Source organism: Stegastes partitus, unplaced genomic scaffold, assembly GCF_000690725.1.
Source record: "Stegastes partitus isolate 25-593 unplaced genomic scaffold, Stegastes_partitus-1.0.2 Scaffold355, whole genome shotgun sequence".
NCBI classification, from domain to species: Eukaryota; Metazoa; Chordata; class Actinopteri; family Pomacentridae; genus Stegastes; species Stegastes partitus.
Window position 1 is genome coordinate 460,117 of NW_007578086.1, and position 13,707 is coordinate 473,823.

Consider the following 13,707-nt stretch of genomic DNA (forward strand, 5'->3'; position numbering starts at 1 on the left):
GTTGTTCCCTCATCTGCCTTTACAACTAAAGCCTCTGTATCATCATCTGTAATTGTCTCAGTACTGTCGACTTGTCCCATATCTGGAACGTCTTGTGTGACAGTTTCTTCTGCTGCAATATTCTCCTCAGCACCCCCTACAAATGGAATGTCTGCTTCTTCCTCCTTCTCAAACACCTCTGATTCCTGAGTTTCTGATGCCACATTCTCAACTGTTATCTGAGAGCCATGTGAGTTGTTGTTCAGACCTTGTGTGAGATCATCTTCTACGTGTTCCTCTTCGGTTGTAGTTGCTAATGTAACATCAGCTTCTGCTAAATCTTTTGACATCAGGACAGTTGCTGGTTTGTCTGACTTCATAGTTGGTTCTCCTTCAAGTGCAGTATCCACGACATCTTCTGCTTTTTCTTTAGCAACACTGAACAAAACCTAAAAATAAATCAATTAATCACAAACTTTCTGTAGTGGTCATAGACACAAACACGCAAACCTAAATTTGTATATACACACACACCTCGGTTTGCTCCAGTTCATAGGAATCATGCAGTTCTTTCTTTCGTTGAACAGAAACTCGCTCCACACTGGGGTTTTCTGCCTCAATGTCCTCGATTCTAAAAGATGTTAAATAGCATTTGTTAATTTCAGGCAGGAGTAATGATTTTGGACTTTTAAAAGTTTACAGAGGAAGAAAGCAGGAAGAAATCACCCAACAATAAAATTGCCAGCAATTAATGAGTTTTAGGCCTTAAAGAAATACAGAAAAAAATTATCAATTACGCTATCTTTTATAAATAAACTACAATCAAGAATATCAGAAAGTACTTATGTATACATATGAACATGCTTGCTTGCTTTTTACCCCATGAACCCTAGGCCTTTTTAAAGGAATATTTTACTACCTTTACATCTAAGCTTATCTCCCAAACTAGGGGCACCAAATTCTGAAACTGAAATTGTAGAATTTGGTGCCAAACATTGGCCTAATTTTCGACTTTTGTAAGTAGACTACTGTATGTGCACGCTACAGTAAATAAATCAATGGTATTTATTTCTGCTAGGCACCAAGCAATTATTTGTGGCCCCTTTAACTTGGGCCCCCTAAGCATTCTAGGACCACTTTTGTCTTCTTGAACATTGTGTTGTGAATCAACTTTTGAATCATTGCAATAAATAGTAAATCCGTTAGCTTATTGTATGTTTATATATATATATACAAAGTGGGCTGTATCGTTAGCGCTACGCTAGAGATGATGCAGAAATAACTTTAAACCAGGATTACTTTTTAGTACACAGCTAGCACCATTGAAAAGGGTAGGTTCAGCTATTTATTTTGACATGTTTTAGTCTAGACATTTGTTACACTGAATGATGGAGGAACCCAGAGCGGAATGGTATATCTATCTGTTGTTATACTATACTATTTATAGTACTTTCTAGTCTAGCTAAGAGTGGCACAGTTTAATTCATACAGACCTGATAACTTTTTCTGATTTGTCCTCTGTAATCTTTTCTCCAATTTTCCTTTGTTTTAAACCACTGCTCCTACCCTGACCTGCAACAGGCACATCATCGATCTCTGAAATGAAAATGAAAATTGTTAGAATGCTTTTTATTATAGTAAATGATCCTTATGTCAATATATAATATATGGGGGAAGTTTACAATGTAGACACCACTTGATTACATGCTAACCTTTGGTAGCTCTCAGTACAGTCAGTTCATCCTGCAAATTAAAATCAGAGGGATTATTCTTACTCTGCAAAAGTATTTGTGTCATTAATCAATGTTTCTTTGTTTGGAATAAATAGTTACTTGTACCATAGTGTCAACTGAGCATTCCACAGTAACTGTCTCCTTCAGCACCTTTTCAGCCATATCAGGAGTCACAAGTGATTCCTCCGAGAAAGAGAGACTCTTGGATACTGCAGAGAAACAGGCAATGTTGGAATGCTTACCAAAGTACACACATGTAAAGATCGTTCAGTGTTTTTACAGTGCATAATCTACATCACAAGAATGTTTGATCATTTTAAGACAATTTAAAAATACAATCGATAAATCTTTTGAATTACACTATACGACCTGATTTAGTGGTCTAGGACTATAATGCAGTTGTTATTCTTTCTTACCACAAACATCTAAGGCCATGATCTTCCTGGCAATGTTGGTCCTCTGGTTGGGCCCACCGATGCTCTCCACCTCCCACAGCAGATCTGTATCTCCTGGGTACTGACACAGGTACTTCTCACACACTAAGAACAAAGAGAAGTGCAGGAAACTTATATGAATGTAAAGCTTTTGATTTAATTACTGGGGAACATAGAATCACAGACGTAAAGTGCACCCACTGCAGTGTAGACTTATGTACCTTTATACATTGATTTTGTGAGGGGGTACCTCAAGCCCAAAGACTCTTCTTTAAAACTGAGCACAAAGTCCACGAGCATCTGAAGACCGAAGCCTTTACGACGCTGACATTTTCTAACAAATATGGAGTCCATCACAGGGAGCTGATAGGTTCTGACTGAAAAAGAATTACATATGCTCCCTGAAAGAGAAAAAAAAGACAGCAAATTCATGAAGACTAAGTCAGACAGGAATGAATCAAAAGTTTAGCATACATAGACTAAACCTGAGGCCTGTACTATGAGCAGGATTTGGGGTTAGTGAGGTAACTCCAAATTTAACTCTGGGTTTTTGGGATTACGATGGCAGTTCACTTCTTAAGGGGGACATCACAAGGTTAAGTTATGCTGCACACTTCATTTTTACAGATGTGTAAAAGCACCACCTACTGAACAATCAATTATCTTGGAAAATGGCAGCGCCATCTGTAGTATAGATCCCATGGAGTTCAGTACATGGACAGTGCAAAGGTCTCTGATAGGAGCAAGAGTATTTTTGAGACCAGTGTTCTTTCGTTCAAGACCATAGATATTACAAATAGGCTAGCTGGGAAAACCCTGGATTAAACAGGAAGTTACTTTGCTAATGCCAAATTATTTTCACAGTACAGCCCCCAGGTCTTGCACAGACACAAAAACTCAAACTACAGATTTTAAACATTTATAAAAAGCTCTGTAACATGTTGTTCTTTGTAACAAATACAAAATGTAAGCAGATGAACAGATAATATACATCTATGTAGATAAATGTGCATTACCTGAGGGTTTGACTGAATAGAAGCCTACTGCCTCCCCATTATTCCAGACAATTTTTGCATAATCTTTTTCTCCGTGACAGAGGAAGGGAAGCTCCTCAGAGGTCATCTCCCTGCCTCTATAGATGACACGATTAAGGATGTATAAAACTATTCTCTCCCCGACTGTCTGCACCTAAGGAACACACACATAGAAAACCATTTTATCTTCAACATAGCAAAACATTGCCACATATATGTTCAAATTTGTGACAGGTCACTTTGTATGTAAAGATAGAATGCACACCACTCTCCCTCCAATTGTACCAAAGTAAATTTTAAATATTTCAAAAATGAACAGTAACATCAGTCATTACATTTTTTCATTTATTCTCATATCAGATTTGTTATTAAGATCCTTGGGATTTCAAGTTCTGTGTGTGCTGCTGTACTGTATTGTACTATACTGTCAGGTGTTTCTGACTCTGTGCTCATCCTGTATTGTTTCTGAGTAGATTTATTAGGTGGTAAAACTTCTTGTCATACCTCCACAACTCCATCTCGAGTAGGGTCTGCTGTCTTGAGAATATCTTCCACTGCCCACCAGCGGTCTAACAGGTACAGACCCACTGCTACGAATGGATCACTGGGTGAAAAGAGGGCCAAGATTTTCCACTCATCAGTGGATCCATACAGAGGGATGAAGCCTACGCTGGAAATACCTATGGGGATCTGAAGACAGACAGACAAGTTAGTACACAAAATCACAAGTCTCTCGTCTACACCACGCTTCATGTGTAGTTTCAATGATATATCGATACTGACAAAAGAAAAGCTTTGCTTTTTTTTTTTAACAGGGAAAGAGAACTGATACTTCAGTGCCAAGTCAATGCCAAAGTTCTAAAAATGTTAGTTTTTATTTTTATCTGGGACTCAAAGCACCATGAATGTCAAGGGTTCTAGAGTTACTGAACAATAACAACAACAAACAGAAAGTAGGGGTGTAGCAGCACGTTTTCTGCAACATGTTGGGGGGGAAGAAAAAAAGCTGATAATTTGAGCTTGAAATACATTAATTTGATTGATTTATTACTTTGGTATTGAATTAGGTGTCAAAAGTCATGGATATTGAGTGGTATCTATTAAATTTCTGGTATTGTGACATCCCTCTTTTAAACTGCTGTCTTAACAGAAAAAAGTATAACCCGCCGATATGATGATGATTTATAAATTCAGTGGCTGTACTATGACCTTCTAAATAGGTTCCCACTCCATCAATGACTCAAGAGATGGAGAACAAAGCTGAATTTGTGCTTGCAGCAGGGATGAAGTGGCAGGAGTCCCACTATAGATACCCACAGGAATGGTTTTGGTTTTTAGTAGTGTCGAGGGGCCATGTACATAAAGTGATGTGGACATAGACCCATTTTGTCTAATCAGTAAGTAATCAACTATAAAATTAATGAAATGTGAAGTCTGTGGGACCAGTTGGGTTAATTTGCGCAGTCAATGACAAATCAGCAGCTAAAAAAACCTTGTGTTACGCACATTCTCAAACCACCTCGGTATCTGTCAATTTAAAAAGGCATTTCAACAAACACATAAAAGTTTCAATTAATGAGAAAGCATTTAATATATAACTACACACATTTTAATTACTTTGACAAAAGGGGCAGATCTAATAAAAAGTTTAACTTCTAAGGCCACAGTTTAAAAAAACAAAACAAAACAAAAAACCTAAATAACTTAAAATCCCATAAAAACATCGAAACACAGAAGCTGGACTATCAGTGAACTGCTACACTGGTAAAGTTGCATTTCTATTAGCAGTCAAATTCTCTACATTTCCTAATCCATGTCAAGAGATTTTTTTTTTTTTAAACTGAGTACGTCAGTTATCAAATCTGGGTACATTGCCCAAGGACAAATCATTAGAAGATCTGTAAAGTCGCAAATTGGCCAACACACCACTGCAAACATGCTTGATCTTTATAAGCAGCTACTATGTGGATGCAAACAGTAGATCTATGCTGCTCCAAAAGCCACAACATCCTAATTGATGAGTAAATAAGTCATCCAACCAGCGTCTTACTCCACTAATAAGTATATCCACAAACTCTAATTTTCACAGTAATGTAAACTTTGTATATTTTTGAGCTGTGGTTGATGTTCTACTTTGAGTCTTTGAATAATTCTGGCAGGCTTGCTATATACAGGTCCAGCTGCAAGAGTTTCAATACACTTTCTAAGACCCTAATACTGCTCTGGCTGATGTTTGTGACTTTATTAATGGCTTAAAGACAGCACACTGTTCACTAAAGATGTCCAGCCTGTGTTGTGTTTTACCTTGGTGGAGGCAGAGACGGTTAGATGCTCAAGAGAATCAGGGTTGCTGTACAGGAGGTTGTTCATGTAGTTGTGGGCTGACCGCTCCAGCTCTGCCAGGCTAACTTCAGCCAGGAGATCCACAGGAAACTTCATCCCTATACAACACAGGACAGACAGCAGTGTATGCAATGGAACAGTATTCTGAAGACGGGACCCCACACCAAAAATTGTTGGTACCCTTCCGTTTAAGAAGAAAAAAACGAACAATGTGTTACTGAAATAACTTGAAACTGACAAAAGCAATAATAATTTAAAACGTACTAAAAAACGACTAATGAAAAACAGACATTGCTTTGAATTGTGGTTTAACGGAATCATTAAAATAAAAAAAAATAAAAAAGAATAAAAATTCATGAAACCGACCTGGACAAAAATTATGGTACCCTTAACTTAACATTTAACTTAACAACCTTTTGAGGCAATCGCTGCAATCGAGCAATTTCTGTAACTCCCAATGAGACTTCTGCCCCTGTCGACAGATATTTTGCTCCTCATGAGCAAACAGCTCCAGCTGTCTTAGGTTTAAGGGCTGCCTTCTCCAGACGGCATATTTGAGCTCCTTCCACAGATGTTCAATAGGATTTAGATCAGGGCTCACAGAAGGCCACTTCAGAATAGTCCAATGTTTGGCCCTTACCTCAGGTGTTTTTAGTGGGTTTTGGGTCATTGTCCTGTTGGAGGACCAATGACCTGCGACTGAGACCAAGCTTTCTGACACTGGGCAGCACGTTCAGCTCTAGAATGCCTTCATAGTTTTGAGATTTCATTGTACCCTACACAGATTCAAGACACCCTGTGCCAGATGCAGCACAGCAGATCCAGGACATAACTGAGCGTCCTCCATGTTTTACAGTTGGTACAGCCATCTTTTCTTTGCATGCTTCATTTTTGCAGAGCTGATGTGACTTGCCAAAAAGCTACATTTTTTTTTAACTTATCTGTCCAAAGGACATTCTTCCAGAAGCCCTGTGGCTCGTCAATACGCATTTTGGCAAACTCCAGTCTTTCTTTTTTATGATTTATTTTCAACAATAGTGTCCTCCATGTTCTTCTCCCATTAAGTCCACTTTGGCTCAAACAGCGATGGATGGTGCGATCTCACACTGATGTACCTTGACCGTGGAGTCCACATCTAATCTCTTTGGAAGATCTTTTGGGCTCTTTGGTTACCATTCATATTCTCTGTCTCTTCAATTTATCATCAATTTTCCTCCTGCGGTCACATCCAGGGAGGTTGGCTACAGCCCTGTGGACCTTAAACTTGTGAATAATATGTGCAACTGTAGTCACAGGAACATCAAGCTGCTTGGAGATGGTCTTATAGCCTTCACCTTTAACATTCTTGTCTATAATTTTCTTTCTGATCTCCTGAGACAACTTCGCTTCCTCTGGTCCATGTTTAGTGTGGTATCATGATACCAAACAGCACAGCAACTACTTTTCAGCTTTTAAATAAGCAGACTGACTGATTACAAGTTTGAAGACACCTGTGATGCTAATTACAGGACACACCTGAGTTCAACATGTCCCTATGGTCAAGTTATTTTTGGTCTTTTCTAAGGGTACTACAATTTCTTTCCAGGCCAGTTTCATTAGTTTGTTTCTTAAACTGATTCTGTTAAATCTCACTATAGACAAGTATTATCAGGGTTATATAAATAATACAATGAATTATACATGTTTCTGTTTGTTTTCTTATTTATTATTAATATATGTAGCATTTTTATGGGTATACTGCATATAGAGGTTGTACATGTGGGTTAAGAACTGTGCACATAGCTGTTTTTGGTCATTTATTTTAGGTGGATATTGTATAATGATTTGGGATGAGGTTACAAGAGATGTTTTGTGGCATTGCTTTCATGATGAGCACCTTGGGTGAATATGTATAAATTGTTGTTGTCTTGTTTTCCGTTTTCTTTTTTGGTTTATTTGTTCTTTTGTTTGTTAGTTTTGTTTTTTTGACACTGTAAAGAAGGGACAGGACTAGATAAGCTTTTGCTTCATTCTGTTCCTTCTCAAACTAGATATAAATTGACATATGTCTATGTGCATGATTAAGTTTATATCAGATCTTTTCTGTTTTTTTTCTTTCTTTTTTATTGAGTATTGTACTTGAATTCTCAGTAATGCTTATGTATTATATATGCATTGCTTATTCTGTATTTTTTTGTGTGTATATGAAATTTGAGATAAATAACCTAAACTAAACTAAACCACAATTCAAAAGCAATGTCTGATGATCATTAGTTAATTTTCAGTAATTTTTTATTTATTATTACTTCCATCAGTTTCAAGTTATTTGAGTGACCATTGTGGGTTTTTCTTTCTTTAATGGAAGGGTACCAACAATTTTGTCCACGTGGATATGTCATGCCATCAACCTCGGCTCCGCCTAGTGGCAGTTCCCTCTCCCTCCCTCTTTCTCCAGAATAGCCAAGGCCTACTTCGTTCATTGCTTCTTTGAAGGACTTATTCAGCTCTGGTAACCTTAGTAGAGCAGCAAACATTCTTGTGGACCACTCCCATCCTGGACACCATCTGTTTGCCTGACTGCCCTCAGGTAGATGCTTCACTCCATCAAATCACAGACAAACGAACTGAAACAAAGCTCCTACCTCAGACCCAAAGAACTGAACACTGTCAAACACTCATACTGTCTAAACCTGAGTGACGATGACTATCTATGCACTTTGCATTTATTTATTATGCACTAGAGAAGTGACCAATTCCACTGCAAATTGCAATGACAATAAAGATATTATATTGTATTCTATCCTATCCTACATATTACTATCATTTTATCGCCCAGGCATAGAGAACACCCCTAAAATGTTGCCTCTAGGCACTTAGGTTTTCACAATCTAAGCTTTAGGAAACTTTCAGGATACCTCAAGGTTTCATTCATAAAATGACCTTCATGAAATTTTCCCCGAAGGTTACCATTTGCTGGGAGACACCATGGCAATGTTGCATGAACTAGATCTGTATTTCCATCTTCAGAGCAGTGAATACAACAATTCTGTGTTTGGATAACAGCTACACAAACATCTTGGACTAACTAAATGCTTTTATGATTGATTACAGTAACCTGATCACCTCTATATTATTAACATTATTTTTCACACACACACACACACACACACACACACACCAGAGAGTCACTCACTTTCCACAGCAAGGTCCCCTTACGCATGCGTCACACCCAGGTTACAAAGTCAGAGAACAGCCTACTTGGCAATTAAAAATATTTGCAGGAAAGTACCTCAAACAATGTCATAATTACATAATTAAAAAGGAAATGAATAAATAATGTTGAAATTCAGAAGTCTGCCTTCATTTATTACAACTGAAATGACATTATTATTACTTTTATTACAGGGTAAAATACCTAAAATGACATTGGTTTTGGTTCAAATGTGAACGCTAGCCAACCATTCACATGAGGTCCTAGATAGAGTTTCTACACATGCACACGCCTACACACAAGCTTGTTAGCAAGACTTCAGTAGCTATATGTTTACACAAGCCTGACAGGCAAACACCCCTGAAAGCAGGGCCTTATTCCAGTCTTAACTGAATTTTGCTCAGTTTTCCTGTTAAAACAACAAACAGGTCTTGAGCTACAATCTTCTCTCTTTGACACGTGACCTACGACTGCCTGCTGTTTCACCTGTTTAAGAGGCAGCTGCACAAAGAAAAGTAAACCAAAGAACTCATGTCAAATGGCATTTTAGAACTTAAACTTGGCAAAAAAAAAAATAGGGTCATGGAAAAACAACATAAGGTATCAACAAATTAAATAATCATTCTTATATATATATATATATATACAGAGCTTAACAAATGTATTAGACCACCACCCAATGTATGGTTTACGCTACAGCTGCCCTAAATTAACAGCACAGGTAATTACCACCATCATTTTGATGTTTCTGTAAACGTTAATACACTAGTATGTTAAAGCCCTTTAACCAAAACGATATTTTTAATGCTAAAATGTAACTATTATTGTTATCCATGAATTTTCAAATTGATTGTTATACCAAAAAAATAAAAAATTAAAGCACATTATTATTTCTTGATTCAGATGTCAAATTATAGGTATATATATATATATATATATATATATATATATTTCAAATTTTAATTCCTGCCCCCTTTATGTGCTGACATGGCCTTGGGCACAGCACTTAACCCTAAGCTGCTCTCATTATCAGGTGAGCATGGTATCAGAATTGGTGATGAGACACATTGTTAAGTGCATTGTAGAACCTAAAGTCAGGCTCACAGGAGTTTCAGGCCTCGCAACAACTGGAGGACCAACCTGGTCTGGGATGTTGGTCTAAATTGATGTGGAGTCCAGATTATTTGGTATTATGAAAGACTGACAGATCCAGTGTGAAGCCTCCTGAACTGCTCACAGACTCATCGGACCACCAGAATTAATATCAAACTTGTTCTATTTAACAGAACATCATTATCACAGAAGTGCTCAGAGCAAGAAATGTTCCTGCCAACCAACACTAAACATTGCACTGCTTCAGGCTAACGTTAGCTGCAGATGTTGAGTCTCAACTAAGAGTTTAAATATCACCTGCAGGTCTTGCTGAAGAAAAGACAAACTGTATTTCTCAGCCATGAGATTACACAAGATGGCACGCTGCTCCCTGATTGCTCCCTCTGCCACGATAACCTTAAAAACATCCTGTAGTCTGTGATGCTCCAATACTTTCTTTTACTCCTTACACACCTATTGCAACCAACTTTAAAATCTATTATGCTGTTTAAACTCCTGTAGTGTGAATAACTACAGTTAGTCAGACCATAAGTGCAAATCAGCTACCATTTTACCTAATAGTCTGGTGTTAGTGTATTGGACTGATGTTCATGATTGTGAGTCAAGCATTGACTTGAAGTAGTACATAAGTGCAAACATGAACGTTTAGACTTTACAACTTTAAACACAAAACATGCACACGCCAGCCTTCACAGCAATTATACAGTTCCTGCACACATCTGGTGAACAATGTAGTAATAAAGATTTGATGGGTTAGCGTGAGCTTCCTGCAAGGCCAGTTCCCAAGAGGGGAGTCTACACATGTATGCCAACACCTTCAAAAAAACTTGGAAGCATATTCTTGTCAACAACATTACGAGGGTGTTTCCTTTTTAACCTGGTGTTTGCTGATACCCTGAGTTAAATTCAGAGTCAAATGCAACTTTCATCTGCAGATATGAAGTTGGTACAAACAGCTTACAGTTCAGATGATACATTACTGCTTTAGTTAATGATCCAGAGACAGATCAGTGCATGTTCCTTGCAAAGATTTCTTGGAAAGTTTGTGCAAAGCAAGCTCTATAGACAACAATTAACTGTCTTGTAAGGAAGCAATATCCACTAATTAAAACATTATTCATAACCTTTCAGATTTTCCACATAATTTACCTATATTTGTGCTATACAGCTGTTTTGTGTAGGACTTTTTGTAGGCTTGTATTCAAGTCCTCCATTTGGGAGCAAGAAAACTGGAACAGGGCATCAAAAAATAAGTTTAACTTCCCACCACTCGCACCTCCACCCATTTCTAAGACAGAATTATCTATTACAGTGCCATATTCAGTGTACAGTGTTGGAATTCATACATCAGGGATGACAATGACTGAATTAATTTCAGGGAAAAAAAGACCAAAAAGGCCATCCATTATGTATTCTATCATGCTGTCCTCACACACTGTTACCAGCTCAGCAAAACGTCCAGTCAGCTTCTTACAGAGAGAAAGACAGAAAAAAAAAACCAACTGTGGCAGCTGTCTGTGTGAAAAGTAGACCCAGAGCTCCCTTGGGGCAGGGAGTAGAGAATGCCACAGACACACCTACAATCCACACATTTCATCCTTGCTTGCTTGTAAACAGCTACACACTGGGCCCCTTCCAGACTCTCTCAATGGCTGGAAGGAAATGAACAAGTCCATGCAACTTTTCTGCAATTTCAAGAAGGAACTGGCCTAAAATATTATTTTAAATGCTGTGACAAAATAAGGGTGGATAACAAACTATTTCATAGAATAATATAATATCTGGCATGTGGAGGGGCAGCCAGTGGCGGATGCACGCAGTTTTTATAAGGGTGGCCAGGCTCACACTGGGGTAGCAAAATGACTTCATTTTTTAGTTTTTTCCTCAGCAAACCTATGTACGCCAAATCTTTTGTTTTGGTTACGCATTGTACTTTGCTTATTTCAGTGGGACTACCGCGTAGACGTGCATGACAACTCAAATTCAGTAAAACAAGATTTTTAAATGTAACACTCAATTGATCAAGAAAGAAAAAACGAACTAAATTTGTGTTTTTAAATACTAATAAAGATCATAAATACAACTAACTCTACGGCTAAATGTAAATAATACACACTTTAATAAAAACGCACAAAAAGATTATTTATTTACATTTAAGCAACAGAGGCATTTTGTACTGTCTGTGCACTTTTCAGTGACAAACAAAATGTTTGAGTTGCTACAGTAAACAGTTCCTGGTTGGTCAGAACCAGTGGTTTATGTGGGGGTTGGCGGTGCTGTTAAAAAGAGCCTGCGTGGAAAAACTCACGACTCATTGTGTAGATCACAGACAAGCCTGCCATTAGCCGCGCATTTCTCCTCCCCTTTTGCTATCTATGTGTTATTAATCCCCCTTCACTTTGGTCAAGAACAACTTCAAAATGTCGAGGTTTGCTGAAGAACTGGATTGTGCAACGTCAACCCTGACGCCAAACAAATAAGACTGTGATTAGTTTAAAGAAATAAATACAAGCCAGGGCATTTTTTTTTATCTCTATTGCAGCATGATAACGAGGGACAGTCACACTTCAGTCCATGGTCCCGGGCCACCCCTGGCTCTGCCCCTGGCTGCAGCCCTTTGACTTTTGGTACATGTTGTTCCCATAACATGAGGCAAATAGAAAGTGGGTGACAGTGGGCTACACTGGAGGGCTTCCTTTTCCTTCAGTTAATGCTGTAAAAAAAGACAGAGTGCTTTATTTCATTAACACTTCAACTATCTAACCAAAGATGGTGGACAGAAGCAAGTCTTTCTTCAAGAACTAAATTTCACTATTTAAAACAAGTTAAAGGGAACAAACTGTACCAAAGTCAAAGGTGGGGGGGGGGGGGGGGGGGGGGGGGGGGGGGAGAAGGGGGGGGGGGTTAAATTTGCCCTTCTTTGTTTAGTTGTGAATATTATTGTAACTGTATAACTGTGTCACAATTCAAAAATAAAAAGTAGTATGGAAAAAATCGTTCTCAGCAGTTGAACTAAAAGGTTCAATAAAAGTCGTATTTTTAATCTATTTGTTAACTTATAGTTTACAGATGGCACAGCACACGTTTAGGCGCAAATGTGGAAATGTAATCCAGCAGGAGTTCCATGTTCGGACGGGCTGCTGAATGTTGAACATTTTGTTCTCGGTAAGAACTACAAAACTGCGCGCAGCTCGTCGCCTGCAGCGAGCCTCCAGCGACGGCCAGTGTTGTCTGCGCTCACAATGAAGCCATGAACACTGGATGTACTAACGCCTGTCCACATTTAATGCGTGCCCGCTTTCCACTCCAGCAGATGCTACAGCCGTCCTCGTTTCTGCCTCCTAATTCCATAAGCGCTTAGAGAAAATCCCAGAAAGTCACACACACACTCAAACACACACCGCGCAGACACAACCGAGTCAGCAACACACTAACTCACCTCCACTCTTCACAGGACGCTTTACTTTTCCTTACAGCTCAATTGTCACTTTAAATTTCGTAAACAGCCTCAGTTTATTATGCTGGTAGGTTCGGCGCTCTGCGCATGCTCAGTTTAGGCCACCAATCCTGTACACTTGCTTTATATAACTAAGCCGGACTAACCCCCTTAACCTTCACCCACAGTCAGCACTGATTCTATCACAGTAGCATCTTCACTTTTTTGAGCTTCTTAGCTGCTTAGCATTGTATGTTCATTGTCATTTTCACGTGTTGTGTGGAATGACAGGACTTTATTTTAATCGTTGCAGGAGACCCTAAGGATAATATAATACAGCAGGCTGGAAATTAATTGAATTAAAATTTTGACTGTATCACAATGACTGTGAATCACAATCTGCAATATTGGACTAGTAGTGGAATAGTTCCCTAAATCAAATTTG

General features: G+C 38.4%; 1 protein-coding gene across 1 annotated transcript in view; it reads right to left on the reverse strand.

Moving 5' to 3' along the window:
- The window catches only part of fam169ab (family with sequence similarity 169 member Ab), a 21,995-nt gene extending 8,688 nt beyond the window's left edge, over nt 1–13,307 (reverse strand). Inside the window, exons 1-11 of the mRNA XM_008284347.1 lie at nt 13,266–13,307; nt 5,485–5,621; nt 3,685–3,870; nt 3,163–3,334; nt 2,368–2,547; nt 2,129–2,251; nt 1,818–1,921; nt 1,692–1,722; nt 1,473–1,575; nt 514–610; nt 5–428 (exon numbers count right to left, since the gene is read on the reverse strand). Of these exons, the coding sequence (XP_008282569.1) occupies nt 5–428; nt 514–610; nt 1,473–1,575; nt 1,692–1,722; nt 1,818–1,921; nt 2,129–2,251; nt 2,368–2,547; nt 3,163–3,334; nt 3,685–3,870; nt 5,485–5,619 (1,555 nt within the window). The 5' untranslated portion in view covers nt 5,620–5,621; nt 13,266–13,307. The remainder of the gene's footprint in view (nt 1–4; nt 429–513; nt 611–1,472; nt 1,576–1,691; nt 1,723–1,817; nt 1,922–2,128; nt 2,252–2,367; nt 2,548–3,162; nt 3,335–3,684; nt 3,871–5,484; nt 5,622–13,265) is intronic.
- Between the last annotated feature and the right edge of the window lie 400 nt (nt 13,308–13,707).